The following is a 14,917-nucleotide window of genomic DNA, read 5'->3' on the forward strand; positions in this document are numbered from 1 at the left end:
CCCACAGCAGTGTTTTTAGAAGCAGCTGGTGTTAAATGGTTGGCAAATCAATAATTATACTTAGTTCAGGAAGTGACTAAATATTCAGGATAGAGGTTCTACCAGCCAGACAAAGAAGAGTTAAGAAATCCTCTCCACCTAGGAACAAACAACATCAACTATTCATTTCTTTTAAAGAATGTGCTATTTTCTTCCCATCTCTTCCATACCTATCGCTCTTAACTGATACGGCAAAAAGAAATAATTTTGACAAATTATCTCCTGGACAGATGAAGATTTTATTGTAAGATATAACTTAACAATAATTTCCTTTTTCTTTTTAAATTAAATTAGTTTAATATTACTATTACCTGATTGGCTCAGACGGTCACAGGCCATCATTTCCAGCAGATTTTGTCCAGCTTCTCCTTTTATTAATTTAATCTTTGGTCTTGGAACCTAATAATTTTAAAATCAAAAATCTTAATTTGATGATACCCACACTCTACTAGTAAGATGGTCTTTTCTATTACACTGTACTTTTTTTGATAATGAATAAACAGTTAACCATTAACTAAACTGAACTGGAAACGACTGTAAAAACTGGGAACCAAGGAATTTATATAACCTATGAAAGACTGGCCAGGTACAGGTGCAGTGGCTCACACCTGTAATCCCAACACTCTGGGAGGCCAAGGTGGGCGGATCACTTGAGGTCAGGAGTTTGAGACCAGCCTGGCCAACATGGTAAAACCCAGTCTCTATTAAAAATACAATAAAAAAAAAAAGGGGGGGTCAGGCATGGTGGCACACACCTATAATTCCAGCTACACGGGAGGCTGAGGCACAAGGATAGCTTGAACCTGGGAGGCAGAGGTTGTAGTGAGCCGAGACTGTGTCATTGCACTCTAGCCTGGGTGAAAGAGCAAGACTCCATCTCGTGAAAAAAAAAAAAAAAAAAAGATGGGCCAGACACAGTGGCTCACACCTGTAATCCCAGCACTTTGGGAGTCCAAGGTGGGGGAATCGCTTAAGCCCAGAGTTCGAGACCAGCCTGAACAACGTGGCAAGACCCTATCTCTAAAAAAAATTTTTTAAATTAGCCAGGCGTGGTGGCACACACCTGTGGTCCCAGCAACAAAGAGGCTTGAGGCAGGAAGATCACTTAAACCCAGGAGGTCAAGACTGCAGTGAGCCATGCTCATGCCACTGTGCTCCAGCCTGGGCGACAGAGTGAGACTCTATCTCAAAAACAAAACAAAAACAAAAATGCATACACAGAGCACTTCTGAGAAATTAAGTTTCTACTAAAAGCACATTCATGTCACGTTCAGAGAAATGGAAAATTTAATTACATCACTTTTCTACCCTGAATAGGACAACAGCAGATGTTGTCCTACTTGAGTAGGTATGACAACTCTACTTTAAAAAGTACAGGTGATCTCTACTAAAAAATACAAAAATCTAGCCGGGCGAGGTGGCGGGCACCTGTAGTCCCAGCTACTCGGGAGGCTGAGGCAGAAGAATGGCATGAACCCAGGAGGCAGAGCTTGCAGTGAGCTGAGATCCGGCCACTGCACTCCAGCCTGGGCGACAGAGCAAGACTCCGTCTCAAAAATAAAAAAAAGGTACAGGTGAAATGACACTTGGAAATGCCACATTGTAGATAGCACATTTTCAGAGTATGGATAATATGGGATAGCACTGGAATAAATGGGACAACCAGGAGATTAAAGAGATCCTAACGCCATAACCTATGAAAAAAAAAAAAGCTGAAAGCATGATGAATAGAATGGCAAAGGGAAGATGTGACAGCTGCCTTCAAATATTAAAATTATTTTATAAAAGAAACCATCAAAAGAAGAAACAAGACCAACAGGCAGAATGTTTGAGGAATATTTTTATTCTATATAAGGAAGTACCAAGAGCCAAATCACCTAGACATGCACTGGGCTATCTTGAAAAGTAATGAATGTCCATCACTGAAAACATCCAGTCATAGGCAATACCCACTTACTAGAAACATGCCAAAAGTAACTATATGGGGGACTAGAGCACTGGCTTTTAATTCTATCACCACTTCCTTAATTGTGTGGTGGAAATGTAATTTGATACAACCTCTTTAGGGTTAGATATTTGGCAAGAGCTCTAAAAATTATAAATGCACAGATACACTTTGATACTGCAATTCTTTCAGGAATTCATTCCACAAGTTAATCATTGCTAAATTACTTGAAGTAGCATTAAAAAACAAAAAAAAAAAAGTAAAAGCAAGCTAATGTCCTGGTTTTAGGGCCCTGGTTTTAAAAACTCCACAACTACAGTACATCCATACAATGGAATAATATGCAAGCATCCAAACTAATGAGAATGCCCTTTATATATACTGACATGGAAATATCTCCAAGATACAGTTAATGGAAATAAAGTAAATACAATGTTTAAACGTTTTCCTCCTTCTTTTAAGGAAAGGGGATGTGTGCGTGTTTCCTTGGAGATGCATAAAACATTTACTGAAGAACACACGAACACACAAGAAAGCAGTAACATTAGTTTCTTTACGGGTGGAGAAAGTAAATAACTAGGGAACGGAAAGGAATATTCTTAAGAGCCCCCAGAATTTTAAACCATGTATATATAATTCTTTCCAAACATGCTCATTTTTCAAAATATATTCTTTATGAACTTAAAAGCTTCCGATTTTGAATTTTAGAAACATTCACATTGCCTATCCTTTTACTCACACGTTTTCTAAACATCGTATCAGTTTGTCATCTATATGCTGAAAAGAACACACAAAATAAGAAACAAAATGTTGACATCATTCTTTTTGTTTTCAAACTGACCTCAATTCATAAACCTGGCCTCTTTTACAAAATCACTCAACAGTTGAATTTGTGACCAGTTAATTAGCTGTGAATCCACTCAGTCAAATCATTCCAAGTCACTATTTCCTTTTTTTTTTTTTTTGAGATGGAGTCTCGCTCTGTAGCCAGGCTGGACTGCTGCAGTGGCATGATCTTGGCTCACTGCAACCTCCGCCTCCTGGTTTCAAGCAATTCTCCTATCTCGGCCTCTTGAGTAGCTGGGACTACAGGCACCGGCCACCATGACCGGCTAATTTTTGTATTTTTAGTAGAGAGGGGTTTCACTATATTGGTCAGGATGGTCTCTAACTCCTGACCTCAGATGATCCGCCCGCCTTGGCCTCCCAAAGTGCTCAGATTACAGGCGTAAGCCACATCGCCTGGCTATTTCCTCATCTTAACTAAAAGGTTTCAAGAGACTTTGTTAAATACCCAGCTGCAGTGCAGACGTACTTACTAGAACCACAGTATTCCTCTGATTAAGAGTCTGAAAATCATACCATAAAAGTTAGCCAATTCTTAAATACCCAAATGCCAGCACATAACCTACATTTTATGTTTATAATCATTCGATCATCAAGCTTTAAGATAAAATGATAAAATAGAAGCATCTAAGATGTTTCTATTATATATTCATTCTAGAGAAATATGTGGTACTTAATAAAGACTTAGGTAGGCATCTCTGTGCTGAAGTGGAACAATGAAGAAACATTTAGAAAAGCAAGGCATCTGGCAATAGGTGAAGCACACCCACACTGAGGCACAGTATTTTTCAAAAGTAGAGAAAGAATGTATTGCACATTTGCATATGCAAAAAATATTTCTGAACACCCAAGAAACTCCTAACAGTAGTTGTCATCTAGGAAAGGAGACCTGAGTGAACAGATTAAGGGGGAAACTAACTTTTTATTATTAAAAGTTCACAGTCAGGTGTGGTGGCTCACACCTGTAATCCCAGCACTTTGGGAGGGCAACGCAGAAGGATCACTTGAAGCCAGGAATTCAAGAACCACCAGCCTGGGAAACACAGCAAGACCTTGTCTTTACAAAAAATTTAAAAATGTAGCCAGGCATGGTGGCAGGCACCTGTAGTCCCAGCTACTGAGCTGAGGCTGAGGCAGAAGAGGATCACTTGAGCCCAGGAGTTCGAGGATGCAGTGAGCTATGATCATGCCACTGCACTCCAGCCGGAGCAACAAGAGTGAGACTCTGCCTCCAAAAACTACATATCAAAAAATTTGAGGCTGTGCACAGTAGCTCACACCTATAATCCCAAGCACTCTGGGAAGCTCAAGTCCAGTTCAACGTTACAGTGAGCTACTATTACACAACTGCACTCCAGCCTGGGTGACACAGCAAGACTCTAATAGACACAAAGACAGATAACTTTTAAAGTTTCCATTAAAAATAAGAACTACTGGTGGGGCGCGGTGGCTCACGCCTGTAATCCCAGCACTTTGGGAGGCCCAGGCGGGTGGATCATGAGGTCAGGAGATCGAGACCACCCTGGCTAACACAGTGAAACCCCGTCTCTACTGAAAACACAAAACAAATTAGCCGGGCATGGTGGCAGGCGCCTGTAGTCCCAGCTACTCGGGAGGCTGAGGCAGGAAAATGGTGTGAACCCGGGAGACAGGGCTTGCAGTGAGCCGAGATCATACCACTGTGCTTCAGCCTGGGCAAAAGAGCTAGACTCCGACTCAAAACAAAACAAAATAAAATAAAAATAAGAACCATCAGCTACTTGAGAATTTCTATAACAAACTTTTAATGTTCATATTACCTAGTGAACCTCACTAAATCCATTAACTCAGAAGTACTGAGCCAATATTAGCAATTAACATGTGAACTGCCTAACAACAGTGTTTTTAAAAGATTTACAGGCCGCGTGTTGTTGATCATGCCAGTAATCCCAGCACTTTGAGAGGCTGAGTAGGGTGGATCACAAGGTCAGAAGATTGAGACCATCCTGTCTAACATGGTAAAAACCCATCTCAATTAAAAAATAATTGGCCAGGCGCGGTGGCTCACGCCTGTAATCCCAGCACTTTGGGAGACCGAGGCGGGCAGATCACAAGGTCAGGAGATCAAGACCATCTTGGCGAACACAGTGAAACCCCGTCTCTACTAAAAATACAAAAAAATTAGCCGGGCATGGTGGCGGGCGCCTGTAGTCCCAGCTTCTCGGGAGGCTGAGACAGGAGAATGGCGTGAACCCGGGAGGCAATGGAGCTTGCAGTGAGCAGAGTTCACGCCACTACACTCCAGCCTGGGAGACAGAGCGAGACTTCCTCTCAAAAAAAAAAAAAAATTGATCTATGTTGGGCCAGGCGTGGTGGCTCACGCCTATAATCCCAGCACTTTGGGAGGCTGAGGCAGGCAGATCACGAGGTCAGGATATCAAGACCATCCTGGCCAACATGGTGAAACCATCTCTCTACTAAAAATACAAAATTAGCTGGGCGTGGTGACGCGTGCCTGTAATCCCAGCTACTCGGGAAGCTGAGGCAGGTCGATCACTTGAACCCAGGAGGCAGAGGTTGCAGTGAGCCGGATCGCACCACTGCACTCCAGCCTGGGCAACAAGAGCAATATTCCGTCCCCCCAAAAAAAAAAAAAATTTATATTAGAAGGAGGGGCCTTCTCTAAAAGTAATGAATCCTTTATTTTCCCTCCCCAGACAAAAAATCCTTCTCTAAAATTAACAATCATTTTTCTAAGCCTGGTTTAATGCTTTTTTGGGGAGACTGCTTATTTCTTTTCCTTTCAAAAGTAATGCAAGCGCATCAAAAAAAAAAAAAAGACCGGGCACAGTGGCTCACGCCTGTAATCCCTGCACTTTGGGAGACCAAGGCAGGAAGATCATGAGGTCAAGAGACTGAGACCATCCTGGCCAACATGGTGAAACCCCATCTCTATTAAAAATGCAAAAAATTAGCTGGGCGTGGTGGCACGCGCCTGTAGTCCCAGCTACTCAGGAGGCTGAGGCAGGAGAATGGCGTGAACCCAGGAAGTGGAGGTTGCAGTGAGCCGAGATCATGCCACTGCATTCCAGCCTGGCGAGAGACTTGGTCTCAAAAAATATAAATAATAAGAAAAGGCTTTATGTTTTCAAAGATTAATATATTGTTATATATCATACACAACACAGTCATAAATGTTATACACATGTTTTTCAATTAACATGTTAAATGCAATCAAATTCTTCTTTCATAGGTTACAAAGCCATTGCCCTACATGTACTTATTAGGATTTTGTCCAAGTCACACATCTTTTTGGATCAAGCTTTACCCATAAAGTGGGATTACATCTTTATCATGTTCCCAAAAATGGCAGAGTAGTAAGATCAAACTCTTCAAATTTGTCTACAAACAAATCATAGCAATGCAGGCTTCCAACAGCAGTGCATTCAACATCCCTGTTTCACCAGCCTCACCAGTATTGTGTACGCTTAGTTATTTACCACTGTATCAAATTGACTATTTCATTTTAACTTTAATTCCACAGGTTTATTCACATATTGTCATGACATACCAGAGCACACCTTCATTTAAAACACATCAAGACTCAGTGAAATGTCAATTGCTCCTACAAGTGGAAGACTTACCTGAAATGCTATGAGATAGCACAACGCAGCCAGCTCAGAAAGAGCTCGCCATTGAATATCACTATGCTGACCCATCTTCAAAAGCAGAGAACCAGCATGCATGTAGAAATGTCCCTTCATTTCTAAGAAAGTAGCTGACAGTTCATCATTTCCACCCAAAGAAGATTTCACGGACTGAAGAGCACTATCAAAACTGTAAGATGAAAATATCAAACAGATAATCCACTTACTGCACTGTGAATAATCATGGTTTATTTAATTCAAAACAAAATAAAAATTTTATTTCAAGCTTCATCTTCCACATTCAGCTTCTAATAATTCTTATTCCCCATGTTGTAAGTTATGAATCGTCTAATGCTTATTTTTATCCTGCATACTTCCTATACTTCAAGCTTAACCTCTCAAATGATGTCTTATTCCCAGTTATTTCCAGCCCTCCAATCACAGGATAAATATAAGATTAGTGATTATAGGTGCACATTTCAAAATAAACCAGGATAAAGTTGGGAGACTATTTAGTAGTTTCTTCCTGATCATACAGTTTCATTATTTAATTAACACTTGTAATTCTCAAATTAGACATACCATTTCCAAATTATAAGTAAATAACTGACAGATATTTGAGTAACAACACAGTAATTGCTTTTTTTTACTATATAAATCATTACAGAGTTAAATTATCTTATTTTTTTTTTTTTGAGACGGAGTCTCTCACTATCACCCGGACTGGAGTGCAATGCAACGATCTCCACCTCCCAGATTCAAGTGATTCTCCTGCCTCAGCCCCCTGAGTAGCTGGGACTACAGGCGCCTGCCACCATGCCCAGCTAAACTTTTTTTTTGTATTTTTAGAAGAGATGGGGTTTCACTTTGTTGGCCAGGTTGGTCTGGAACTCCTGACCTCATGATCTCCCCGCCTCAGCTTACCAATGTGCTGGGATTACAAGTGTGAGCCACTGCGCCTGGCCTATTATTTGTAATCTATATTCTAAATTAGTTCTTCTAAATCCTAATGTTTCTCCAAATCTTCACTTCGGAAAAAAGTAAAAGCAAACACTTAAACGTGAAGCATGATTTTAAAGTAGCTTACAATAAAGCAACCAGAGCAACTGAGGTCTAAAGATCTCTGAGGGTTCTCAAAAACCCCTTCAGGGGATCCATGAGGTTAAAATTACTTTTACAATAACACCAAAAAAATTTATATTTTACATTCTCATTTTCTCATGTATGTAGAGCTGAGTTGTTTTTTGTTTTGTTTTGTTTTTGTTTTTCCGCCCACCTCGGCCTCCCAAAGTGCTGGGATTACAGGCCTGAGCCACTCCACCTGGCTGAGCTGAGTTTTCCAGAGGCTTCATGACATGTAATATGGTTTTATAGACTGAAAGAGGAAGCAAATGAGAATCTAGCCATGTTCTATTGAGACATTAAAAAGATTTACAAAAATGCAAAAACAATGACACTTTTCTGACTACTTTTTTGCTGTTGCAAAATAATTATTTTTCATAAAAAATGCTATTATTGGTCTGGCGCGGCGGCTCACGCATGTAATACCAGCACTTTGGGAGGCCGAGGCAGGTGGATCACCTAAGGTCAGGAGTTCAAGACCAGCCTGGCCAACATGGTGAAACCCCGTCTCTACTAAAAATACAAAAAACTAGCTGGGCATGGTGGTGGGCACCTGTAGTCCCAGCTACTTGGGAGGCTGAGGCAGGAGAATCGCTTGAACCTGGGAAGCAGAGATTGCAGTGATCCGAGATCACACCATTGCACTCTAGCCTGGGCAACAAGAGCAAAACTGTCTCAAAAAAAAAAAAGCTATTATTATTAACATGCAATGGGCTTATTACATTTTTAATGGATTACATATTTTTTCTTTAATTTCTAATGTAATAAACACTAATAGAAATAACCGACATACGGCCAGGCGCAGTGGCTTAGGCCTGTAATCCCAGCACTTTGGGAGGCCAATGCAGGCGGATCACGAGGTCAAGAGATTAAGACTTCCCAGTACTTTGGGAGGCCAAAGTGGGCGGGATCAGGAGGTCAAGAGATCGAGCCACCGGCCAGTCACAGTGGCTCACGACTGTAATCCCAGCACTTTGGGAGGCCGAGGCGGGCGGATCACAAGGTCAGGAGATCGAGACCATCCTGGCTAACACAGTGAAACCCTGTCTCTACTAAAAAGACAAAAAATTAGCCGAGTGTGGTGGCGGGTGCCTGTAGTCCCAGCTACTCGGGAGGCTGAGGCAGGAGAACAGCGTAAACCCTGGAGGCAGAGCTCGCGGTGAACCGAGATGGCTCCACTGCACTCTAGCCTGGGCAACAGAGTGAGACTCCATCTCAAAAAAAAAAAAAAAGAGATCGAGACCATCCTGGCCAACACAATGAAACCCCGTCTCTACTAAAAATACAAAAATTAGCCAGGTGTAGGCCGGGTGCGGGGGCTCACGCCTGTAATCCCAGTACTTTGGGAGGCCAAGGAGGGCGGATCATGAGGTCAGGAGATCGAGACCATCCTGGATGACAGGGTGAAACTCCATCTCTACCAAAAATATAAAAAATTAGCCAGGTGTTGTGGCAGCCACCTGTAGTCCCAGCTACTCAGGAGGCTGAGGCAGAATGGCGTGAACCCAGGAGGCAGAGCTTGCAGTGAGCCGAGACTGCGCCACTGCACTCCAGCCTGGGCGACAGAGCGAGACTCTGTCTCAAAAAAAATAAATAAATAACTAGGTGTGGTGGGCACCTGTAGTCCCACCTACTCAGGAGGCTGAAACAAGAGAATCACTTGAACCCAGGAGGCAGAGGCTGCAGTGAGCCGAGACTGCGCCAGTGCATGCCAGCCTCGCGAGACTGACACTCAGTCTCCAAAAAAAAGAGATTGAGACCACCCTGAACCCTATCTCTACTAAAAATACAAAAATTAGCTGGGCGTGGTGGTGTGCGCCTGTGGTCCCAGCTACTCGGAAGACTGAGGCAGAAGAATCACCTGAAACTGGGAGGCGGAGGTTACAGTGAGCCAAGGTCGCACCACTGCACTCCAGCCTGGCAACAGAGCAAGACTCCATCTAAAAAACAGAGAGACAAAACGGGAGGGGTGGGGAGTGGGGAGGGATGGGAAGCGGGGAGGGAAGGTGGGAATGGGGGAAGGGAAGGCAGGAGGGGGAAGGGATGGGAGGGGGGGAGGAAAGGGGAGGGGACGGGAGGGAAAGAAAATAACCCACATACAAAGATCTTTGATGTCCTTAAGAAAAACGTAAAAGGAACTTGTGACCAAAAAATTTGAGTATACAAGGAATACAAACTAAAACATCCTACATGTTTTCTAAAATAATCTTAAAGTTATTTCTTTCAGATACTGCTCTTACCCTACCAATTTAGGACACTACGTACTTTTTCAAGAAAATTACCTACTCCTTGCACTCAGTGAAATGAGTTTCTTTCCTTATACCAGATGGGGAAATAACTTCCAAACAAATGGACAGCCTAAACTAGCCATCAGTAAACTTTTTCTATAAAGAGGAGATACTAACCTGGCTTTACAGGCATACAATCTCTGCTGCAACCACTCAACTCCAACCCTATAGTATGTAAGCAGCCACAGACAATTACATAACCAGAGGCATGCTGTATTCCAATAAAACTTTACTAACAAAATTAGGCAGGGGCCATATTTGGCCCACAAGTTCTAATCAACTCCTGCTCTAAACTAACATCTTTATACAAATCCAAGTGATGTTTTTGTCCAATGGAATTTATTTTCAAAATGGAGACACTGGTTCTCAAAATCAAAATTTAAGAAAAAAGATAAATCACATAGTTGAGTCATTTTGTTTCTTAGCTAAAACAGTATTTTCTGAAATACTAGTGATGCTAAGTACATATGAACCTAGCCATCTGATGACAGATAAACTTTAATTTTCACTCAAGATTATATCATTATAAAAAATAAAATATGAAATAGCAGTTAGAACATTCATTTTAAGCTTGACTATGACAAAACTGAGTAACCATAAGGCTAATTTTAATCAAGCTTGAACTGTAAGAATTCTCTAAAAAGCAAAGTCATATAAAACCAATTAGAACTTCTCCATAAAAGAAGAAAAATAAGATTGCCTCCTAGTGGTTCACTGTATTAACTATAACTCCTACGTACATTATAGAAATAACGATTCAGTAAAGAAGTTTAGAGCAATGAACTTACTGCAAAAAGAAAAAGTGAACTTATACTAAAGTGTTCTCGTCACAGTCAACTTACCTTTCCAGTAATTCTCTACTTTCCTGCACATCTCTAGTGGAAAGCGTAAGAAGTGTAAGATTGGCATAGGCCAGCAGTAAGTCTGTATTGGTTGCTCGCCAGTCACTTTTATCAGACTCCAAACACTCTAAAGACTCCAGATAGTCCTATTTTGTGGAATGAACGGTAAGTTACAAAACTTAATCAAATGTTAAGAAATTAACCATTTTATGCCTACAAATTCCTTTTCTCACTCCATGTTTGTGAAACTATATTGATTTTTACATCAACCTTATAAATGAAAACACCAAAAATATATACATTTATCATAATTATCTCCCCAATCTTCCCATTATAAATTTAACTGATCCTAGTAAAAAATTTCATTTTATAATTGTTCTACATAAATAAAAGAAATGTAAGTCTTGAGGGGCGCTGCTGCTTTAGTACAAAAAGAAGTATGCTAATTGCCTACATAGAAATGTAAAGACCCAATAGCTTTTACCTACCTTAAGGGTCTGTACAACACATGAATTCCATTCTAAACTTGAACGCAAAGCTACGTTCCTCTCTGCCTCATGGCAGTGGGCCACAGCATCCTTCAACCTTTTATTTGAGCGATACAACTCCACTAGCCGGATGTTCACATGGACATCATCAGGTCTTACATAAAGTTCTGACTGAATCAAGTCAAAAAGTTTATTCCATCCATCTTCACCTTCACAATCTAGAAGCTGTTCCTATTTAGAGGGGGGAAAAAATCATTAGAGTAACACTTGTGCAATTTTAAACAAGTCATGCTCCCAAAGAGCACCATTCCACTATGTCTAGCTTTATGATGATGCCACCAAAAACACCAACCTAGAAGCCTTATTCGTCCCTTCTGAGAGTTGCTTACAACCCAGAAACTAACCCTCAAGAACTGTATGTGAAGAAAAGCATCTGTGATTACTGCAGTAGCTCATACTTTTCTCAGAGACTACCAGGACTATTGCCACACATCCCTGTCCATCTGAGTCACCACCAGAAGCCTAGACGTCCCCAGTCAATCCTCGGCAACAAGGTCCTTACCTTCAAACTGCTCTGTATCTCCTCAAATCTGACTCAATCCCACATCCCCTCTCCTCCCACTGTTCTGTTACCTTCATCATCATCTCAAAGCACTGTCATCACCTCCTGACCTTAAATGAAGAGAGTGTCATCTCAGGATAACCCCCACTACCATGATGACAAGGAGAGGAAGTAGGGTTTGTGGCCACTCACTTCTCATTTGCGATGCTCTCACATCAGCCTCTTAAGAAGCTAGGACTACAGGCATGCACCACCATGCCTGGCTAATTTTTTTTAATGTTCTGTAGAGATGGGGTCTTGCCATGTTGCCCAGGCTGACTACTCAGTTCTTTAATCACCTCATCTCCAGTGATGTTGTCCTCCACTCCAACCTCAACCATCCATTTGCCACTGACACAGGTTTTCAAAATCTGTATTTTGGTCATACCACTGAAACCAGCATACCACCCTTCTTACTCTTCCACCTCACTGGGGGCCTATATAACCTTATGCCAGAAATATACTTCTCCACCACATGACAAGTTCCCTTCAGGATAATGACATCATCAAGTTTTAAACACCTGTAAACACACATAAATACACACACTTTCTTCTGTCAGGCAAAAAATGCTATAATTCCTTATATCCATAATTACTGTTTGCTTACAGATCCCTTCAACTAATTCCTTCTTTTCCTCAGAAGAACCCTCCCAATTGGTTTCTGTGTGCTTAGATTTGGGAAATCACAATCCCAGGCTAACTGATTTCATTTTCATTATCTCAAACCTCAAACTGGTCCTGCTTAGAACAAAATACCATTTTAGTACTAACAGACTCACTTTCTCCACTCCCTGACACTTCACACCTCCTATTTCCTCAACTTTCCCGTACCTTCCTTTGACTCTCACTTTCAACTTATAACCTAGATTCGACCCTCATTGAGAAACCTGATGCTATCACATATAAATTCCATTTTACTTTACCTACTTAAACTCATCTTCCCTCAACTCTCTCTGCTTTCAAAGACCAAGCCGCCCATTTGTAGTATTTCATTCCCCTCTCTCCTTTATCAATTTCTCCTCTTCTGGATGAGATAGATGACACCCTGGCCTCTCCCCATCTGCAAAAGCCCTAGTCTTTGACTCTATGTTAAAAAAAATTTTTTTAAACCACTGAATGCTTTTTCAAAAAGTTCTATCTCATACTCGAGAGAAAAAGCCTTCTCAACAGTAATACGCTCATTCATTAAACAAATGTTAGAAATTGTTTACCTCAGCAAGCCTTAAATTTTAGGAGAAACGGATTTGCTTTACATGAGAGTTATAAATCTCACGGATTTCAATTCCAAAAAAAAAAAAAAAAAAATCTGATACAGGAAAGGTGTAACAGCGCCTTCAAGTTATTAAAGAAAATCTTTAAAGAACGCTTCAAAGTATCTACTTGTTACACTGCAAGAAAAGAATCCCCTACCATTATGTATGTTCTTTAACACTACTGACACCAAATTAACTGGATTGCCACACTCAACATGGGAATTATGTTTGAGGCATAACACCTAAAGAATATAGTAAAGAAATCTGCACAATTAGACCTAACGTTTTAGACTAATATTTAAAATCCAGCAGCTTACTACTGGGGAGAAAAACTTAACTTGTCAGTAATATTTATCTTTGGAAGCATTTTCAATGCTTTTTCAGCTTCAAAAATCTGTACATGATTGTTCATAGCAGTTGAACAATAGCCAAAACCTAGAAATAACCAAAATGCCCCTCAAAAGTGAATGGTTAAGGTTGGACGCCGTGGCTCACACCTGTAATCTCAGCACTTTGGGAGGCTGAGGTGGGTGGATCACCTGAGAACCTGGGAGGCAGAAGTTGCAGTGAGCCAAGATAATGCCACTGCACTCCAGCATGGGCGACAGACAGAGCAAGACTCTGTCTCAAAAAAGAAAAAAAAAAAGTGAATAGTTAAATTGTGGACCACGAAATACTACTCAGAAGTAAAGGAACCAACTATGGATATACAAAACTTAGATGAATCACAAATAGTATTATGCTGAGTGAACAAGCCAACCTCAAAAGGTCACATGCTTGCCCGGCACGGTGGCTCACGCCTGTAATCCCAACACTTTGGGAGGCTGGGGTAGGCAGATCACTTGAGGTCAGGAGTTCGAGACCAGCCAGGCCAACATGATGAAACCCCGTTTCTACTAAAAATACAAAAAAGCGGGGCATAGTAACGTGTGCCCATAGTTCCAGCTACGAGGGAGGCTGAGGCAGAATAGCTTGAACCTGGGAGGTGGAGGTTGCAGTGAGCCAAGATTGCGCCACTGAACTCCAACCTGGGCAACAGAGCAAGACTCCGTCTCAAAAAAAAGAAAAAAGAAAAAAAAGTCACATGCTTCATGATGACATTTACATAACATTTTGAAATCACAAAAGTATAAAGATGGAGAACAGATTAATGGTTGCCAGAGGTTAGGCATAGTGAAGAGAAGGAAGCAGCGTGACTACAAAAGGGGTAGCATGAGGAATATCTCTGTGGTAATAGAGTAGTTCTGTATCTTGACGGCAGTGGTGGTATGAATCTACACATGTGATGAAATGAAAGAAAACTATACACACACATTGTGCCAATGTCAAAATTCCTGATTTTGATATTGTGTTTGGTCAGGTAAAACAGGTTGAGTATCCCTTATCCAAAATGTTTGGGACCAGAAGTATTTCAGATTTTGAATTTTTTCAGACTTTGGAATATTTGCAGGATACTTAGCAGATAGAGCATCCCAAATTTGAAAATCTGAAATCCAAAATGTTCTAATGAGCATGTCCTTTGAGCATCAGGTCAGTGCTCAAAAAATTTCAGATTTTGGAGCATTTAGGATTTTGGATTTGGAATGCTCAACCTGTATAAGCATTGGGGAAAAATGAAGTAGTATACAGGATCTTTCTGTACAATCTTTGCAAGTTCCTGTGCAAAAAAATCTATAATTATTTCAAAATTAAAATTTTTTTAATTTCTATCAGAAACATATAATGGGGGTAGGAGGCTGCCAAAGGCAAATATACATTTATAATTTAATATTGTACATGGACAATAAAATATACATTAATAAACATTACAATATACATTTTAAATGTTTGCCAAACATATTTGTGTAGATTTTCTCCAGAACAGTTA

At 40.8% G+C, this 14,917-nt stretch overlaps 1 protein-coding gene across 1 annotated transcript in view; it reads right to left on the reverse strand.

Moving 5' to 3' along the window:
* The window catches only part of LOC111525057 (E3 SUMO-protein ligase RanBP2), a 69,363-nt gene that overhangs the window by 38,298 nt on the left and 16,148 nt on the right, over positions 1-14,917 (reverse strand). The window contains exons 5-8 of the mRNA XM_023190367.3: positions 11,197-11,427; positions 10,709-10,854; positions 6,454-6,646; positions 351-438 (exon numbers count right to left, since the gene is read on the reverse strand). Of these exons, the coding sequence (XP_023046135.2) occupies positions 351-438; positions 6,454-6,646; positions 10,709-10,854; positions 11,197-11,427 (658 nt within the window). The remainder of the gene's footprint in view (positions 1-350; positions 439-6,453; positions 6,647-10,708; positions 10,855-11,196; positions 11,428-14,917) is intronic.

The sequence above is a fragment of the Piliocolobus tephrosceles genome, chromosome 15 (genome assembly GCF_002776525.5).
Source record: "Piliocolobus tephrosceles isolate RC106 chromosome 15, ASM277652v3, whole genome shotgun sequence".
NCBI lineage: Eukaryota > Metazoa > Chordata > Mammalia > Primates > Cercopithecidae > Piliocolobus > Piliocolobus tephrosceles.